At 39.6% G+C, this 17,719-nt stretch overlaps 3 protein-coding genes across 8 annotated transcripts; all 3 read left to right on the forward strand.

Moving 5' to 3' along the window:
* The first annotated feature begins 174 nt into the window (after window positions 1-174).
* LOC100123880 (RING finger protein unkempt) lies at window positions 175-7,695 on the forward strand. 5 transcript variants are annotated; one of them, XM_008204816.4, is made up of 11 exons: window positions 175-900; window positions 1,546-1,968; window positions 2,052-2,254; window positions 2,343-2,476; window positions 2,591-2,740; window positions 2,814-2,997; window positions 3,080-3,357; window positions 3,444-3,677; window positions 3,776-3,931; window positions 4,025-4,189; window positions 4,620-7,695. In XM_008204816.4, the coding sequence occupies exons 1-11, from the start codon at window positions 581-583 to the stop codon at window positions 4,776-4,778; spliced, it is 2,406 nt and encodes an 801-aa protein (XP_008203038.1). In that variant the 5' UTR covers window positions 175-580; the 3' UTR covers window positions 4,779-7,695. The 5 variants fall into 5 exon arrangements, with proteins under 5 accessions (XP_008203038.1, XP_003425481.1, XP_008203036.1 ...); XM_003425433.5 differs by having other exon boundaries at window positions 176-900; window positions 2,576-2,740; window positions 3,770-3,931; XM_008204814.4 differs by having other exon boundaries at window positions 176-900; window positions 2,576-2,740.
* LOC100117018 (histone H3.3A) lies at window positions 5,405-14,597 on the forward strand. Its single transcript, XM_001608116.5, has 3 exons — window positions 5,405-12,039; window positions 12,589-12,718; window positions 12,856-14,597. The coding sequence occupies exons 2-3, from the start codon at window positions 12,591-12,593 to the stop codon at window positions 13,136-13,138; spliced, it is 411 nt and encodes a 136-aa protein (XP_001608166.1). The 5' UTR covers window positions 5,405-12,039; window positions 12,589-12,590; the 3' UTR covers window positions 13,139-14,597.
* Window positions 14,598-15,070: 473 nt separating this feature from the next.
* Window positions 15,071-17,696, forward strand: LOC100117060 (histone H3.3A). Of its 2 annotated transcripts, none has more exons than XM_001608124.6 (3): window positions 15,071-15,673; window positions 16,381-16,549; window positions 16,667-17,696. In XM_001608124.6, the coding sequence occupies exons 2-3, from the start codon at window positions 16,422-16,424 to the stop codon at window positions 16,947-16,949; spliced, it is 411 nt and encodes a 136-aa protein (XP_001608174.1). In that variant the 5' UTR covers window positions 15,071-15,673; window positions 16,381-16,421; the 3' UTR covers window positions 16,950-17,696. The 2 variants fall into 2 exon arrangements, with proteins under 2 accessions (XP_001608174.1, XP_031778016.1); XM_031922156.2 differs by lacking the exon at window positions 15,071-15,673 and adding an exon at window positions 15,681-16,314.
* The last annotated feature ends 23 nt before the right edge of the window (window positions 17,697-17,719 follow it).

Below are 17,719 nucleotides of genomic sequence, written 5' to 3' on the forward strand. Positions count from 1 at the left end.
CCACGTGACACGTAGCCCGCCCTATAGCACATATATCGTTCTTCTCTCTTTGTGCAGTACGTGCACTACACTGTACAAGAGATGCCTCTCAATGTGGGCGTTGCTTAATGCGATGCCATCAGGGGGCGCCCCGATCGACCCCTTAACATTCCTCGGATAGGAGCGCGCAGCTACAGTGCAGCCCCGCGACATATAGGTCGCGATCGCGCGGCGGCGCGGGGACAAAGAAAAAGCCCAAAAAGAGAGCTGCCGCTATACGCTACGTGCGTCGTAGCAGCGCTGCTCTTCGCTCCGCTCTCTCTCTCTCTCCCTCTCTCTCTCAAGCTCTATTCGGTCTCTCATCGTCAGTCAACTATAGAACGCGCACGAGTGTGCGCGCGCGTGTGGTGCGCCGATGCCGAAGCGATAAGCCAGCTGAATAACGCGAAAAAGGAGCCTCCTCGCGGATACGTGTACAGTGCGTTGTGCGAGATACTTGAATCCGGAGTCAGCAGTAGCGTAAGGAAAACTGTAAAGTCCATAGAGCGAGGATAGGCCGCGAGGAGAGTGCTACGCGGCGGCGCGGCACCCATGATAACCCATGAGAGAGCGCAGCAAGTCGACAAGCAGCGGCTGCGGCGCCGGCGGTGGTGCGGCGGCGGTGGCGGCAGCTAATACGATGTGCAGCAACAACCTCGACTCGCACACCAAGTACCTGAAGGAATTTCGGGTCGAGCAGTGTCCACTGTTCATCCAGAGAAAATGCACTCAGCATCGGCCCTTCACCTGCTTCAATTGGCACTTCATGAATCAGCGCAGACGCCGGCCCACGAGGAAGCGCGACCGCACCTTCAATTACAGCGCGGACAATTACTGCACCAAGTACGACGAGACCACCGGCATCTGTCCAGATGGAGACGAGTGAGTTTGTTGTCTTGAGAGATGATCATTGTACGGGAGCTATATGCCACTCTCTCCCCCTCCCGCTGATTCTACTCTTCTAATGGCTGTTTACACGCCTATTTCCCCTCCCTCCGAGAGACGATGGGATGCTCTCGTGAGTGGATATATTTTCTAAACATTGTATAGACGCTCCGGTTTGCGCATTGCGCGTTTGTTGTTACTCGGTCGCAGTGCAGTCTACTCCGGAGCAGTTAGGATATACGGCAGTACCGACCGGGGCTCCGTTTTGACCTCTACGACACTGCGCTCGAAATTCGCTAATACGTTGTCGATGAACGTAGCGCATTATCAGAAAGCTAAATATTTTTTCAACGCAATCGATTCTAAATCCCTGTACGCTCTAACTAAGGCCTAAGCCAGCCACAAAGACATCCTATAGCTGACGTCTCCGTGCATATCGTGGCAAAAAAGACAGCAGAAACGCACCCTAAACCACGTGCGCCGTCGCGCGCGCACAAAGAGAAGCCACAGGCGAGCGCGCGCGCGCGCGAGCGCGATATCTTTGTCCCTTAAAAAAATCAATAAGCAAACCCTCGTCCCTTCCCCGTATACTATGCGGTTCGATCAAAACACTATACCTATCACGTCTTTGTTTTCCTCCAGATGTCCGAATTTGCACCGGACGGCAGGGGACACGGAACGGCGCTATCACCTGCGCTACTACAAGACGTGCATGTGCGTCCACGATACCGACGCCCGGGGCTTCTGCGTCAAGAACGGGCCCCACTGCGCCTTTGCTCACGGCAATCATGACCTTCGACCGCCGGTTTACGACATCAAAGAGATCCAGGCAATGGAGAACCCCGACCTGGATCCCAACAATCAGAGCAACGGCCCGAATATTTTGGACAAAGAGAGGAACTTGATGAACGAGGATCCGAAGTGGCAGGATACCACGTATGTGCTGAGCAATTACAAGACCGAGCCGTGCAAACGGCCGCCGAGGTTATGCAGACAGGGATACGCCTGCCCGCAGTATCACAATAGCAAGGATAAACGCAGGAGTCCTAGAAAGTACAAGTATCGGTTGGTATTGCAGAGATTGATTTTTTTTTAAAACTTTTATCGAAGCGTTCCAAATTTTGAGAGTCGCTTTCTTTGTTGCTTAGTTCGACACCGTGTCCTAATGTGAAGCACGGCGAGGAATGGGGCGAGCCCGGGAACTGCGATCAAGGCGACAATTGCGTCTACTGTCATACGCGCACCGAGCAACAGTTCCATCCCGAGATCTACAAGTCGACCAAGTGCAACGACGTGCAACAAGCGGGATACTGCCCTCGCGGCGTTTTCTGCGCATTCGCCCATGTCGATCGTAAGGTTTTTTTTTTCTTTTCACTGGCCTCGCGCGCATTGACCGCATTATTCAAACGTCGCGACTGTATTTGATCGATGTCCTGCAGTTTTGCCAACGGAGGAGATGGTCAACGACATGGTGGCTATGGACTGCAGCTCGAATTTGCTGGATTTACTGAGGAATGCTCTGCCACCCGATAAGCGCAACAATGACAAGGATAAAACGCTTAGCGATAGCAGTGTGAGTTACTTTCTTTTCTACACTCTGATAGTTGTGATTTTGAACAAAGATAAAACTGAGAACAAACAATCCAAGTACTGTAATGACTTTTGTCATTAGTTGGCTATATTACAGAATGGTAGCGGAGAAATTTCCGAGTCTGCAAGTACTAGTAGCCTCGGTAGTAACGGATCGCACAGCAAAGCTCCGGGAGCTCAGCTTCATCAAAATTCTGCAGGTCAAAAACTTGCAAACACGCTGTATAATCCTTCTTTGCTCCAGGCTGTAAGTCATCCTCAGTCACTTGGTTGCGATACACGATGCTCGTTGTCTCAAACGATGCTTTCTAATTTTTCAGAGCGAGATACGTAAACAAATGATTGCCATCGACAACGATCCTCTACTGACGAAAGCTGAGAAGGCGCAAAAGAAGCAAAATCTTTATATCGCGTACAACTTGAATTCATTAGCACCAGGACCCACCATGCCATCTCGACTCTCGCCCCCGTTCTACCATAATGATTTTGTTGACTCTGTCGTAGGTGAGAAATCCATGAAACACATTTGATTCGGCACGAGTAGTTGAGAAAAATATCGGTTACTAATAAAATATTCCGATCTTAGGAAACGCTTTAGATGATTTACATTTGGATGACCCACTTGGTTTGGTTGACTCAATACACCGGGATACAAATTCGCCAATTAGCAATTCTATATCAGCGGGTTTGGCCAGCTCCGGACTACTCTGCAGTTCCGCGCCAGTCAATATTCCTGGAATGGCCGAGCGTTCGGTTCTTTCGAATTTTTCGCCATCAACCTCAAGCCCGCTTCAACCTATACAATCTGCCAGTAGTTTCCTTACAGCAGGTTCGAGATTTTCTCATCAAGATTCGATTGAATCGGTAAGAATACAACGTCAAAAACTCTTACTAGAAAATTTACGAAGTATCTTTAATCGAATATAACAACTGCTTTCTTTTATTTACAGTCCATGTCTTCGTTCATGAATCATGTATCAGATCCGTTTAGTAATCACAATGTTGTATCACAATCCTGCGGTTCAACGTCAAAACTCGGCGCATTCAACAACAGTTTGTTTGACTTCCCCTCGAATCAGGCAATGTCTCCATCATCCCGTACTCAGCCACTTGCAGCATCACCACTAGTTAATGCTTTTTCCATCAGCCCAAGCAATAACAATACGACAGGGTCGTTATCAGAGGTGAGTTCAAATACTGTCACTTTATTATCTATGTGTGTACAAATAGCCGCGGTTTCTTACGATTATAAAAACCAACATTTCAATACATCAAGTTGCAGATACAGAGGTTGAGAGAAGAACTAACATCAAGTCGCGCTCAACTCGCTACATGGGATGAGCGAATAAATCAAGCTCGAGCTGCCTGCACTGCTTGGCAATTAGAATGTGAAGAATCTAAAAGGAAAACTGCTTTAGCTGAACAACAAAGAGATGAGGTATATGACATGGAAAGATTACAATCAAACGTTTTATTTGAAAAAATTTTATAATAACACTCATTGGTTTACATTTTCTTTGTCCATCACCAGGCATTACTGCAATTGAAAGCTCTAAAGGCTGAAAATGAAGCGACAAACGGAGGTGGTCCATTCATTAGTGCTCTAGGAAGAACTAGCGATCTCAAATCATTATCAATAACTGCTTTAAAGTCAATGCAATCACAGCTACGATCAGATCTAGAAGAAATAGAAAAGGTAAAGCAAAGTTTACACTCGGACATGAATAATTACTGGTGTAAGGAACAGTTTTGTAACTATTTTGACAAAACGTAATGTCAAGTTGATCAAGATTTCGAGTAGACAATTAACAAATTTTCTACATCTATTTTTCAATCTACAATCATCTGCTCAATTTTCATGTCAATATTGCTGGCATAGCTTTTTGTATACCCTAGTTGAAACATGCTATTGAGTACTCTAGTCAAAAAAATTACCATTTACAAATTTACTAAGCATGGTGAGAAAAGAGTTCAAGTTTAGTTTTATATTTCAACTAGGGTAAATGCTTGCTTATTATATATTACAATCATATATTTTTCTTTGCTGAAATAAGACCGTCTTCAACAAACTTGAGCGGCAAACCAATAAAAAAAAGCGATTGGTAGATGAATTGTTGCCGTTTCAGGTGCTGTACAGGGAAACGGCAACAAAATGTATGGTTTGTGAAGAACAAAATCGCACTGTCACTTTGTCACCGTGCAACCATTATGTGGTCTGTTCGACTTGTGCGCCCAATCAACGTGAGTGTCCGTACTGCCAAACTCCGGTTGTCTCCACGAGTTAGGTCTTAAGAATTTGGCTAAAAATCTCACTTGTTACTACTACTTTCAAATTTCACTTTTTTCAACAAGTTGAAAGTAAAGAGTATTGTTATCAACGTTATAATCTCCCACATTGAAAGTTTTTTCAAGAATTTTTGGGGCGAGTAACCACGTCAGCAACTTTTTATCGCCAAAGCCGAGATGAATGTGTGATACGAAAACTGTTTTACACAGTCTTAAGCCATGCATTTTTTAATTTTTTTACACCCTGTGCAGCCTTTATTCAATCTTTTAGGTTAAGAAAACGTTTGTTTTAGAAATCAGTGATCACAGTCGACCACTAAAAGAAACGGAAAGAAATATTTTTAAAACAAAATGAAAAATGTTTGCAGTCATTTCATTTGAATATTATAAAACAACTTTACGTGAGATGCTATTAAAACTTGATAAGTAAAACGCCAAGTCATAAAAAATAAAACATAAAAAAATGAATTGCCATTGTATTTAAAAATACATTTGGTCACCAGATCTAGCTTTAGACAATGTTTTAGATCGTTGTAATAATTGTGCATTTGTAGATTTCTTTTAAAATTGTGGTCTAAGAGCAAAAATATTCAAATTAGTTTTTATAAGTCCAATGTTTATAAACAAATGTATATTACTAGTTATTTTGGTGTTAGGCTACCAAACTGCTTTATTTTTTATATTTCTAACCGATTAAAAGTTTTTACAACTTAAAGTGAACAAAAGTGTGACATCACTAAGAATTTTCTATTATGTATATGATACATACATAATTTATTAAAAGTCAATGTTTTTTACCTCATCAGGTAGATTGCAGCATAGATATAGTATTAATTTCATAGATTTATAATGCAGAGTATTCAAATGAGCAAATCATGCTCAATAAAAATTATTATAATGTTGTTTATTCACATGTCTATTGCAGAATTGCAGCATAGAATCTAATATATGAAGGTGTGAAAGAGACATTCAATATATTATTAAACGGTATATTTTTTTATGTATTTTGATGATGTTTCTTAAGACCTAATCAATCGTACTATTTGGATAAAGAGCTTTTTATTCATTATGATAAATTATTCAAAAACGAGAATTGTATATACTTTTAATAATTAAACTCAGTATATTTTTTATATAGGATCTTTTTAAAAGCTTTATTATTTGAGATATTAGTAAAGGCAAGATGGATTAATAACCTGTTATTTTAATAAATATTTCAGATTTAATATGTTTTTGATCAATTTATTAAGGTAACATAAAAATTGTACATATGAAAATTCAAATTTTTAGTTCATTGCCATGTATCAATTGAATTTTGGTATAATTAATGTGAAGAACGAAAGTACTTAAAACTAGTAATGATAATAATAATAAAAATTAAGAAATTAAGATTTTAAAATTACTAATATGAAAAATTGAAATACTAAACTTGATGTTCCATCTTGTCTTATGATAGCTTTTTGTTGATAATGAGATATTGGGTAAGTTGATAGATGCTCTTTAAAAAAAACCCTTTTCAAAAATAATTTAAATTTTATTATGAAATATAAGTGATGTAATGCCTCTATGTAGTAGTAGTAGTATTAGTTGTGAAAGTTTAGGTGACTTATGAAGAACTAGAATTTTTCAAATAAATAAATATTTATATTTACATTTATAGTATCTATTTTTAATGTATTTTTCATGACTTGACGTTGACATTGATCCTGTGTGTTAGCATCAAAATATATTAAAAATCTCAAGTGCATTTGTTGGTTAAAAATTGCTAAGTATATGATGAAATGACTAATAATATTTGAATTAAGATAACATATTATAAATTATATTCAAAATATAAAAAATAGTTTAGATAGGAGATCATTATCAAATTTTTACTTCGTACCTATATAGGAATTATAAAAATGTTACAATATCCAATTTTTTAAAGACTATTATTTAAATTTTAATAACATTTATATTAAAAAGTTTTGAAACATTACAATATAATCTAGCTAGTGACTACAGCAAATCATAGCAGAAAAATATTATAGCATACACATTTTTTTCAATGTTAGGTAGGTTATTTTACATACTTTTTACATGAGATGAATACAAAGACGATTTACTTGATTGATTATTTCATAAATCTATATGAATTCACAAGAGTACTGTACAATCTATGTAATTGTTGAATTTTCTTCCATGTCTTTAATAATTGCTTCTGTGTAGAATCTTATCACTACATCCTGTATCAAATGTGAGGCCAAAAAAGAGTGTTTTATTTAATCTTTTTTTAACCACAGTTTATAAAAATATTATAAATGCGTTGAAGTGAAGTAGAGTGAAAAATAATCATCATTACTTTATAATACAAATGGTCGATTTTTCACAAAATGTATTGATTAATTTAAGCTGTATCTTTATAGTCTACTTTGTATTTTATTGACTGAAAACTCAAAAAATTGGTTTTATGTTCAATAAAGCACAAGACCATGTGTATTATAGACTGTATATCTAGGCTTTAACCAATCTAGCGCTATCACAATATGTATTTTATTATTTTTTATATGTTGGAACTTTTTTGAAAGAAACTTTTTTAAAGCATCTAGACCAAAAAATTATTCCTAATGCTTTAACAATAATATTCATTCAATTTAAACATTGATTGAAAAGTTTAAAATACCATTCTAACATAAGGTTACAGTTGTCTGTTCTCCAGATGGTAATATTAAAAGATTACTGTATTTTCGTACATGATTTGAATTCTTACCTCTAGTGGTTTATTATATTTTTTTTTTCACTAATCGCATCCATGTCTGTGAGATAAATTCTGGCCTAAGGAATATTTACAAGAACATAGGACTGTAACAATAAAACAATACGAATTGAAAAAACGAATATCTAAATGATTAGATTATATAGGAAATATATCAATGATTGTGCTATGTTACATTATTTCATCCATCAATAATATTGTATATGACTTTTCATATTATGCTGATTATAAAATTAAATTATTGTATAAGATGTTTAGATAAAAAAAATTAATAGGTTAATAGGAGTAACAAAGTAAACAATTAGCCTTTATAAATAATTAATTTAATGATGAATAACAGGCATTTGAATATTTATAATAAAAATTGTCCCATTCGCTAGATTTTCACAAATTTTTACTGAGATACAAAATAACTACCAAATGTTTACAAGACTTGCTGAATTTCGTACAAATGTCGATTTGCCAATCTAACTTTTGTAACTTCACTATCAAAGTCTAGATTTTTAATTCGAGAAACTTCATTATTTTACATCAAATATTGACAACAGTTTAATTACGATCTGGGACAATCTAATGAAATAACAAATATATATAAGTAATAATAAATAAATATATATATATATTTTTTTTTGACAACGCTTGCAACAATAGAAATACAAATAACAAAGATGTTGGAAAACAACGTACGTTTAATGTTTCATTTCTCGATTCGTAGACTGTACTAAAGACGAAAATGCAATATTTAAAAACGAAATTGTCGATGAAATCTGTGCATTTGATGCCGGAGAGCAGCAATTTCGCGTACTTTTAATGCAAAAAGAAAGTTATATTCCTTTACTCAGGCTCAACCGAGTGTTCCACAGCAACAAATCGTCAAAACGAGCTTTGACATTGCAGGATAAAAATACAAGTATAATCTGAATGTTTTAATCGATACGAATTGCACAATTAAACTGACCAAATTTTTTACTTAAAAAATTACGTCAAGATGTATCCATACGTATTAACGAAAAGCGCTGTGCACCTCGAGTGTCAATTGCAAATGCACTTATACTTGTTATTGAGAATAAAAATGATGCGTCGAATGTAATGTCATGAGTATTACGTAGCATCTACGATGAATAAATATGTTCAACTTGCAACTGCTATTGTGAAAGCAGATTTAATAAATCGAGCTTGAGATTTAAAACAAATGTACAGGCGACAGATGACAGTTAATATTTGTATTGGTAATACTACTGAATATAATAGTATATCTTTCACGAGGAAAAAAACAATATGTTTATCAGGGACCGAATTGTGGAAAAGTCACTATGCCAACAACCAAGTATATCTCACTAAATTAACATTTCGAAAAATTTCGAGTGTCCTTCGGACTATAAAAGAAGTATTTAAAGGCGCAATTTCTACAAGACGACTGAACTTTGAAAAAAATGCAATATTAATCAATGAAATGAAATATTTTTAATAAGAGAATTACAAAGAAATGCTAATATCTGGTGTAATCTACACTTTAGCCAAACGTAAGCAACAAAAAGAAACAGCGATTATAAATTGTAACATAGTGCCATTTGTGAGAGCAATTAAAGCACATCAACTATATAATTATATAGACGGATATTTTGCAGCAATATGACGTATACACGTGTGATTATAACGAATCATCTCGTTTCGCTCCGCTGAGATTTTCGCACCTTTTCGACGAGATGAAGGTATTAGTCGTTGTGAAATTGTAATGTTTGAATTTGTATAGGAATCAAATAACTATTAAGATTTGTGAAATTCAATGATAATGTTCGACTACTTTTGCTGTGTATATAACATACGTATGTGCATTGATAAAAATTTGCGCGTCTTCCTGAAAACACAATCTTCATAATAAGCGTAGCCTAAACGGGACAAAAAGTTACACGCACGCTATATGAGGATAGATGAAAATCAATAATGTAAACTGCATATGTACGGGTAACTACAGACAACAAACACGAATGTGTGTACAAGTTTGTTCTGACACGATCTTTCAAGCTCTATGTGAATTTTTGTGAACGAAATATAATATGATAGATTTTGTCGTAAGTTGTGAGCCGTGTGCATAATACGCGCTTTATATCAGTAAAGCATTGCAAAGATCGACAAGTGTAGCCTTGATCTGTCACGAAAGAAATACAATGGATAGAAAAAGTCGGAGGGCGGTTTTGGCAGGTCCAACTTTATCTTTTGTAAAAAAGTCAACTGCAACTTGGAAGGCAAGCGTAGAACGATCGCCAAGCGAACTCTGCGAATCGCTCGAAAAGAAAAAAAGCAACTTGCGCAAAACTGATGTCAGTAGAATCTAGTCAAGTGTACGATGGAAAAAAAATAGATCCATATTTATAATCAACGTTTTATTCTTTTTTTCGTGCTTCGTATTGTTGTTGCTGACGATCAGTCTCGCTTGTCGGAATAAATAAATGATCATGTTCTTCGATAAAATACAAAGCAATGACACAAAGGGCTATTATGCAAGTTGCATTTCCGAATTGTTCTCGAATGCTGATTGATCAGCGAAGAGGCACGTGGCGACGTTCACTCTGTTCTACTCATGCGCATAATTATATACCATACTATATAGAGTTTTGTAAGACTTATTTTCTGGAATCCTGATTTTTTGAAAGAAAACTTCCGACTAAAAAGCAAATAAATATTGTAATGTGCTAATTGAATAAGAAAGTTGATATTACTGTTGCGTGAAAAATCTCAAGGATCTCGAAGGGGCGATTGAAACCTCGACAAAATGTATATCTCTGTAAGACTGTATACGAGCGATGTCTCAAAAGTTACTCTATATACTCTTTAGAAACAAATGAACTTTTCGATTGACTATAATATATTTGCCGACTCTAATACTGTCTTCGTAATATAGTATATTTTGTGTAAAGTCATTGACACGTAACTTTCGATACTGTGCACAATCTCTATGCTACATCTCTCTATAGATAACGTTGTACGTAAAATTTTGCGATTTTTCGATTGTGTTTTTCCTCTGATGTAATGATGAAAAAAAAAGTAATAAATATGTGATGCAGTGTACAAATAGAAAGTGTTGGGCGTGCAGCGTGACTATATGATATATATTGTGTAACTTGGAACCTCTTGTGCATGTAATTTTACGAATTCGACAGAGATGAGTACCAAAATGAAAAAAGTAAATAAAAGAAACTGATATAGGTAGATACTGCATGTTCGAGAAATAGCAAAAGTGTATTACATCCGAACAAAGTTATGAACGCGAACGACGACAAAAATTATTGTGAAAAAATAATCTGTATACTTGGGGGGCGAGAGACGTGCCTACCTTTTATCAAGCCAAGTATATACTATTAATATATTGTAATAAATAAATGAACGACTCGAGAAATTCTAATAATAAAAATGCCAGTACAAATTGAATATTATAAGCGCGGGCGAGAGATAAAGGAATATGCGTGTGAATAAGAATAATTCCAACAAATTATTACGAATCTTTATTTTTGGCAATACTTAAAGTAACGGTCAACAGGTGAATGAGAGAAATGATGATGAAATAAGGACGATGGGATAACGTGACACATAGACCATAATATTATAAAAGACAAAAAACTATAAGCGAATATGAAAATTTAGTTGTAAATATTTTTTTATTAATCGGGGGCGCGCGCGATCTTGAAAAATCGCGCGGGTCCTCGCGCATACAATAATTACACATATATATATATATATATATTATATACTTTACGACGTAAATAATTCGTAGAACGAATTTTCATTACTGCTTCTTATGCTATTAAATATATAAACTAGGTAGTGTATTAAACAATTGAATGAATTAGAGATTGTAAAAGAATAAAAATAAATAAATAAAACAAAAATATATTAAACTCTCGATTACGAATCCTAATTTCAATGTCCTTCGAAGTGTGATCGTTGCACACATAACGTCATCGCTCTATTTCGTAATTTCGATGATTCATCGAACGAACGCACAGAAAATGCAATTCCCCGAACAATCGCTAGACAAGTATGAACACGAATAGTATACACAATTCACATCTTCCTCCCCCACTTTACCGAAATAATAAATCCCCCCCACATGGAGGGCAAAAACAAAAATACAGTCCTCCGCGCATGCGCATCGGTCTTCTGCTCCGTTTCTCCATCATCATCAGATTCCACCGCATCTATATACGCGCGGGCTTTCTTTTCCACGCGCAACTGACAAAGCCCGCGCGGCATCGGTTCTAGTTTGTTTCGTCGGTGGCAGCACCAATCCCCTCCCCCCACCCTTTCAGCGCCGAAAACGCGCTCACGATACGACGAGAGGCGAGAGCAGAAACGAGCGGCGCTGGCGGTAGTTGATCTTCGTCCCTCTTGGCTGACGCAAGTGTCGTTTCTCCCGCAAAGGAAAGCAGTGAACTAGAAGCAGCGCTCTATTGCCGCACTATAAACTCCAAGAAAGAATCAACAGCTTTTTTCTCATCTACAAGCAGGTGAGCGAGATTTTTCGAGTGATGTCACGGTGCCTACGTGGTTTATCGAAGTTTCGCGAAAAGTGAGTCGGAAAAGGCGATTCCGCGAGAAATCCAGTTGGGAAATTTGCCGATCGAAGGGATAGCGTCGTCTCTCGCGCGCGCGCGCGCGCGCGAGAGAGAGTAATAACGTAGGTTCGCGGCGGCACACATACGCCGCTGCCGCCGCCGCCACGGCCGCCATTTTCCTTATTGTGCTTCCTCCGCAGACTTGGAGGGAAAGTCCGCGACGGACGTTTTTTCGGCTTTTCCCGCGATTTTCCGAAAAATTTTTTTCGCTTTTCCGCCTCATTCCTCGAGTCCTCGCGTTTTTCGATTGTGCCGACTTTGTTTTGCTCCGATTTGCCCGATCGAGTTTCGGCCCTGGCAGACCTGTTTTTTTCGCTCTCTCCGCAACGTCGTCGTGTCGTGCCTATTGTCTCGACGACGCCCGACTTCGTTTCCGCGCTGCACGACGACTGCTCGAGTTTCGAAGTGCGCTAACTAACGACGTTTGATTCTTCCCGCTAGAAATGGCTCGTACCAAGCAGACAGCCCGTAAGTCGACGGGAGGAAAGGCGCCCAGGAAGCAGCTGGCCACCAAGGCAGCGCGTAAGAGCGCGCCTTCGACCGGAGGAGTCAAGAAACCTCATCGTTACAGGTAAGTCTCGGGCGCCGCCGCCGCCGCCGCTGCCGCCGCCGCCATTCAAAACAAACAGCAACGTGCCTTGCTCGCACGCTCGCACACTTACGCGCATGTAAATAATAACACGATGTTCTTGTTTCTCTCTCTTGCAGGCCCGGTACCGTAGCCCTTCGTGAGATCAGAAGATACCAAAAGTCCACCGAGTTGCTGATCAGGAAGTTGCCCTTCCAGCGTCTGGTTCGTGAAATCGCGCAGGACTTCAAGACCGATCTGCGTTTCCAGAGCGCAGCCATCGGCGCTCTGCAGGAAGCCTCCGAGGCCTACCTGGTCGGTCTCTTCGAAGACACGAACTTGTGCGCCATCCACGCCAAGCGAGTCACCATTATGCCCAAGGACATCCAGCTGGCCCGGCGAATTCGTGGAGAGCGCGCTTAAGTTGATCGCGACGATGATAAGTTATTATACGACTTCGGCGTTATGCTTTCCATTTCACCTTGTTTTCATACATTCAAGCATTATTATTATTTTTATTTTTACTATTATATTATTATTATTACTAGCTCAAGAGGTTATTAGAAGCATTTTAGTTCTTGGTTCTTCTCGTGTCTTAAAGATTTATTGCGATTCTCACTGCCAAATATTAAAAGGAGAAAAAAAAATAATAATAATAGAAGGCGGCACATTCTATGTCTGTAGCTGTAGTATCGACGCACTAACGTGTATTTCTATTTTGATTAGTTGAGGGATAAAAGAAAAGTGTCCATCGTTTACTGTGTTTCTTCTCTGTTTACCGATTTGACTATTTCGACTGTAAATTATATATATTCTTTTTTTTTTTGTTTATTTGATGCAAGCCCTATGCTCTTCGAGATCATAGCTCAATTAACTCATGTAAAAGAATGAAGAAATCGAAGCGAAAGTGACAATTTACGTGTTCGATAAAACTCTCTATTTCTTCATTGTAATTTTTCACGAAAAAAATTGACGTATTTGCGTTTCTTGTACTTTTTTAGAATGTAACCCCTGAATGTATCATTACTAATGTAAGGAACACAGCGTAGCTTCTGCTTCCAAGTAGCGATGGAAGTGTTCTATATATGGTATAAAATGAAAAAGTATCATGTGTCGCATTGCAAGATCGAGCTCGCTCCCGAGTTTGATTAAGTTTTCCGTACTCCGATTCGGAGCGCCTGGTAACGCAAAAGTAAAACAAACATATGAAAAAAAAAGTCAAGCGGATCTTGCACTGAGATACGTAATATCCTTTCTTTGTTACACTGAGAAATCATTTTGTAGCTCTTGAAGTTTCAAAGGGATTTTCACGTGAACAATATGAAAGCCTTTACAAATTAGGTAATTTCTATTAGACTTTAGTGATAAAAATACGTAGTTCGTTAAGTTGAGGAAAAAGAAACAAATCTGATTAAGTAATTTTAGTCCGGTGTTTGGACGAAACCACGCAGCTTGTAATTCCAGTTTCTAGATTGCGAAAAATCTGGCTCCCTCGGATTCTCCGTCGAGAGCCCCTTTGAAAGAAACAAAAAGAAAATAAAAAATCCTGTGAGCGATTTATACGGGAGGTCTCAAAATCGTCAAATATATATTATATAAACGTCTCCCTCTAGCATATCGTCTTGTATTTATTTGTATATTGATAATACATTATCTCAATCCAGAAAATCGTGTGGTCTAAATCGAATTGTCAATTCAAGCATTGCGAGCAATCAGCGACTGGCGAATGATGAATCTATATTAGGTCTATCGTAAAGAATAAAAAAAACCAACAAGCTGTAAAAGAAGTATAAGCATCGGGTATTGAGACCTTCCGCTATAAAAAGTGTATTGTTGTATGTAGCATAAAATATGACTATATAAATTAATATTAAAAAACGAAGCCACACTCTTCTTATTACTTTGACCTGACTTTTCTCTCCAAAAAAAAATTGAAAGATTCAACGAAGTAAACAAATCGCGCGAGCAACTAGTCAAAAACTAGTAACTGTCCGTCTGTTGGGTGCTGCAAACAAACATGGCGCTGGCAGCACGGGATCGAGTAATGTTGCTCTTCTCTCGCTTTCGGATCATCGTCGCGGCGTAAAACGTATCTGCTTACATCCGCTCCCCGACACCCGAAGCGCATACAAAACGTATACCCGATATTATAATGCCTCGAGCTCTCCGCGTCTCTTATACTCCCCCCCCCCCCCCCCCCACACCAGCCGTCCTCATTACTCATAATCAACGCAATCGATTATATCGTGTGTGCTATCGCGTCGTCTTTTCCGATGAATCACGCTTCGCTAAGTACAAGTACGAAATTCGCGAGAAATAATTATTTCGCGGAAAATGCCTCGAACTCGTACAGGCAGTTGCTCGAGCGCCTGCGCGCGCGGCGTCGCTGGATTTTTGGAAAGAAGCAGCTCTCTAAAGAGATATTCCGGAGGAAAAATCGATCTAAAAGGGGGGAGGCGCCCCCTCCTCCCCCCGCTACGCGAAAATCATCTACGTCGCAACAGTCGAAACAAAAAACAAAGGAGCCGATGCCCTGGCGATTTGCACTATCTATCTATATATATATACATACTAGCATGCACGCACGGCACGGCTCTGTGTAATCATCATGGATGGATTGAGAGAAAGATGGCCAATCCGTCGCGAGACAAAAAGCCGATTCCTCCGTGTCTATTGGTCCTTTCCTCGCGCGGTGTTCCGCACAGCTCTCCGTTTTAATTTCCTAGTATACCCCCGTACGCGTTGTATGTACAGCGACAGACAGAGGCATTATGGTATACGGGGGCCGCCGCCGCCGCCGACGAGTTGGCTAGAGAGAGACAGCTATATAGGAGGGAGAGAGACGTCGGACGCAGACACACACGGCAGTCCACTGCCATCCGAGTACAAGGAGGGACCTCGTCGCAGCCGATCTCGAGACAGCCTTTCCCGCTTTTCCTTCGCACTCAAGTGTTCGAGGTGAGTATTGGAAGTTTCTAGAAGCGTCACTCCGGTGAACAGTCCGAGTCGAGAAATTCCGTTCCGAAGCAGCGAGAGAGAGAGAGAGAGAAAAAGAAGGAAAGTCGTGCAGCAGCAGCAGCAGCAGCAGCTCAGCTCAGCCACGAGAGCGACGACGACGGGCGGCCTCCATTTTGTGTGTGTGTAATTGACGTTTGGCCGCGCGCCGAGAGATTTGCGCTCGAATAGTACAGTCAGAGTCTGGTTTAGCGCACGTGCGGTTGTGCCTCGATTTTCGCGGGGAACCTCGTCCTCTTGCTCCGAAAAGGACGTGGCTGCAGGTGCGACTCGAAGTCGGCCGAGATCTGGTGAGGAGGACGCGAGTCGTCCTGGGCAAAGGACGAGGATTCGCTTCCGCGAGCGCGCGCGTTTTCCTCGCTCGCCAGAGCTCTTTTTTCTATCTCTGTCTCTCTCTCTCTCTCTCTCGCTCGCTCGCTCGCACGGCGGCGCTGCTGCTTGGAAAGTCGTCGCTGCATTGCGCAGCTTCGCCTGGTGGGGGTAGGGACACGCTGTGCTAGATGTATATCTATAGATGTATAGTGTCTGACGCCCCCCCACCATCCAGCCATTGTTGACTCTCGCTGCTATATAGCATATACACAGTCAGTAATCAGTATACGGAGTGCGTTGCGAGCAGTGCTTATACCTGTCACGCTTGTGTGTTGCAGTTGTATTATCGCTCCCTCTCTAAGAAGAGTATAGAAGAAAGATGGCACGTACCAAGCAGACTGCGCGTAAGTCGACGGGAGGAAAGGCGCCCAGGAAGCAGCTGGCCACCAAGGCAGCGCGTAAGAGCGCACCCTCGACCGGTGGAGTCAAGAAGCCCCATCGTTACAGGTATGTTGAGACTCTTTTTTTGTGATAAAAACCCATTTTTCTCTACTCGCGTTAGAGACTAGTTTCACCCACGAGTCAGCTGTATTTGGACGATGACTGAGATTTACGATTTTCCAGGCCTGGTACCGTAGCCCTTCGTGAGATCAGAAGATACCAAAAGTCCACCGAGTTGCTGATCAGGAAGTTGCCCTTCCAGCGTCTGGTTCGTGAAATCGCGCAGGACTTCAAGACCGATCTGCGTTTCCAGAGCGCAGCCATCGGCGCTCTGCAGGAAGCCTCCGAGGCCTACCTGGTCGGTCTCTTCGAAGACACGAACTTGTGCGCCATCCACGCCAAGAGGGTCACCATTATGCCCAAGGACATCCAGCTGGCTCGGCGAATTCGTGGCGAGCGTGCTTAAGGAGTGTCGTTTAATGCATACATAACATTTAATACTACTGCTACTATTATTATCCATAGTTTCATCTTGATATTACTATTCATGATGATGGATGGGAGTATAGATTCATTCCGATCCACCTATTGTGTTGCGTGTATTATCACTTTGGCGTAAGCATTACTACACTCACAATTCTTAGATATCAAGAAGATAAAGCTTCAAACTAATTTTATGATAGATTATTATCCTTTTTTACATCGGCGAACAAAAAAACAAAAGAGCTTGTTTATTTTTTTTAATTTTAATGGTATTGAATTCGAGAAGACAAACATTTACTTGCCGTAGTAGTTGATAAGTCTCTTCCAACTTATATGACTCTTATTATACTTCTCTTTCTTCTTTGTTCGGACAAACCCTCATTATTGTCTAATCAATAGCAAATCACTTTCCTAGTATTATAGCAACTCCACTATTTGAAAATGAAAAACTTAATTATTTTGTAGTAATGTAAGATCATCATCTTGTATAACTATCATCCTTGAACCGAATATAATTATTTTATATGTGAGTATATATACACACCACACACCAGCTAACGAAAAAAATGGCGAGTTCTTAGAGAGTAACGTCTCTTTTTTTATAGCGTAAATTGACACAAAAAAATGTAGAATGTACGGAAATAACATAAATGGACTTTGACGTGGATCATGGTTCTTTGTGTGAAAAAAATCGCGTTTCTTAAATAAACAATACAAAGACAAAAAAAAATGTTTCTTCTTGAACTTATTCCC

The sequence above is a fragment of the Nasonia vitripennis genome, chromosome 1, assembly GCF_009193385.2.
Source record: "Nasonia vitripennis strain AsymCx chromosome 1, Nvit_psr_1.1, whole genome shotgun sequence".
Classification (NCBI taxonomy): Eukaryota; Metazoa; Arthropoda; class Insecta; order Hymenoptera; family Pteromalidae; genus Nasonia; species Nasonia vitripennis.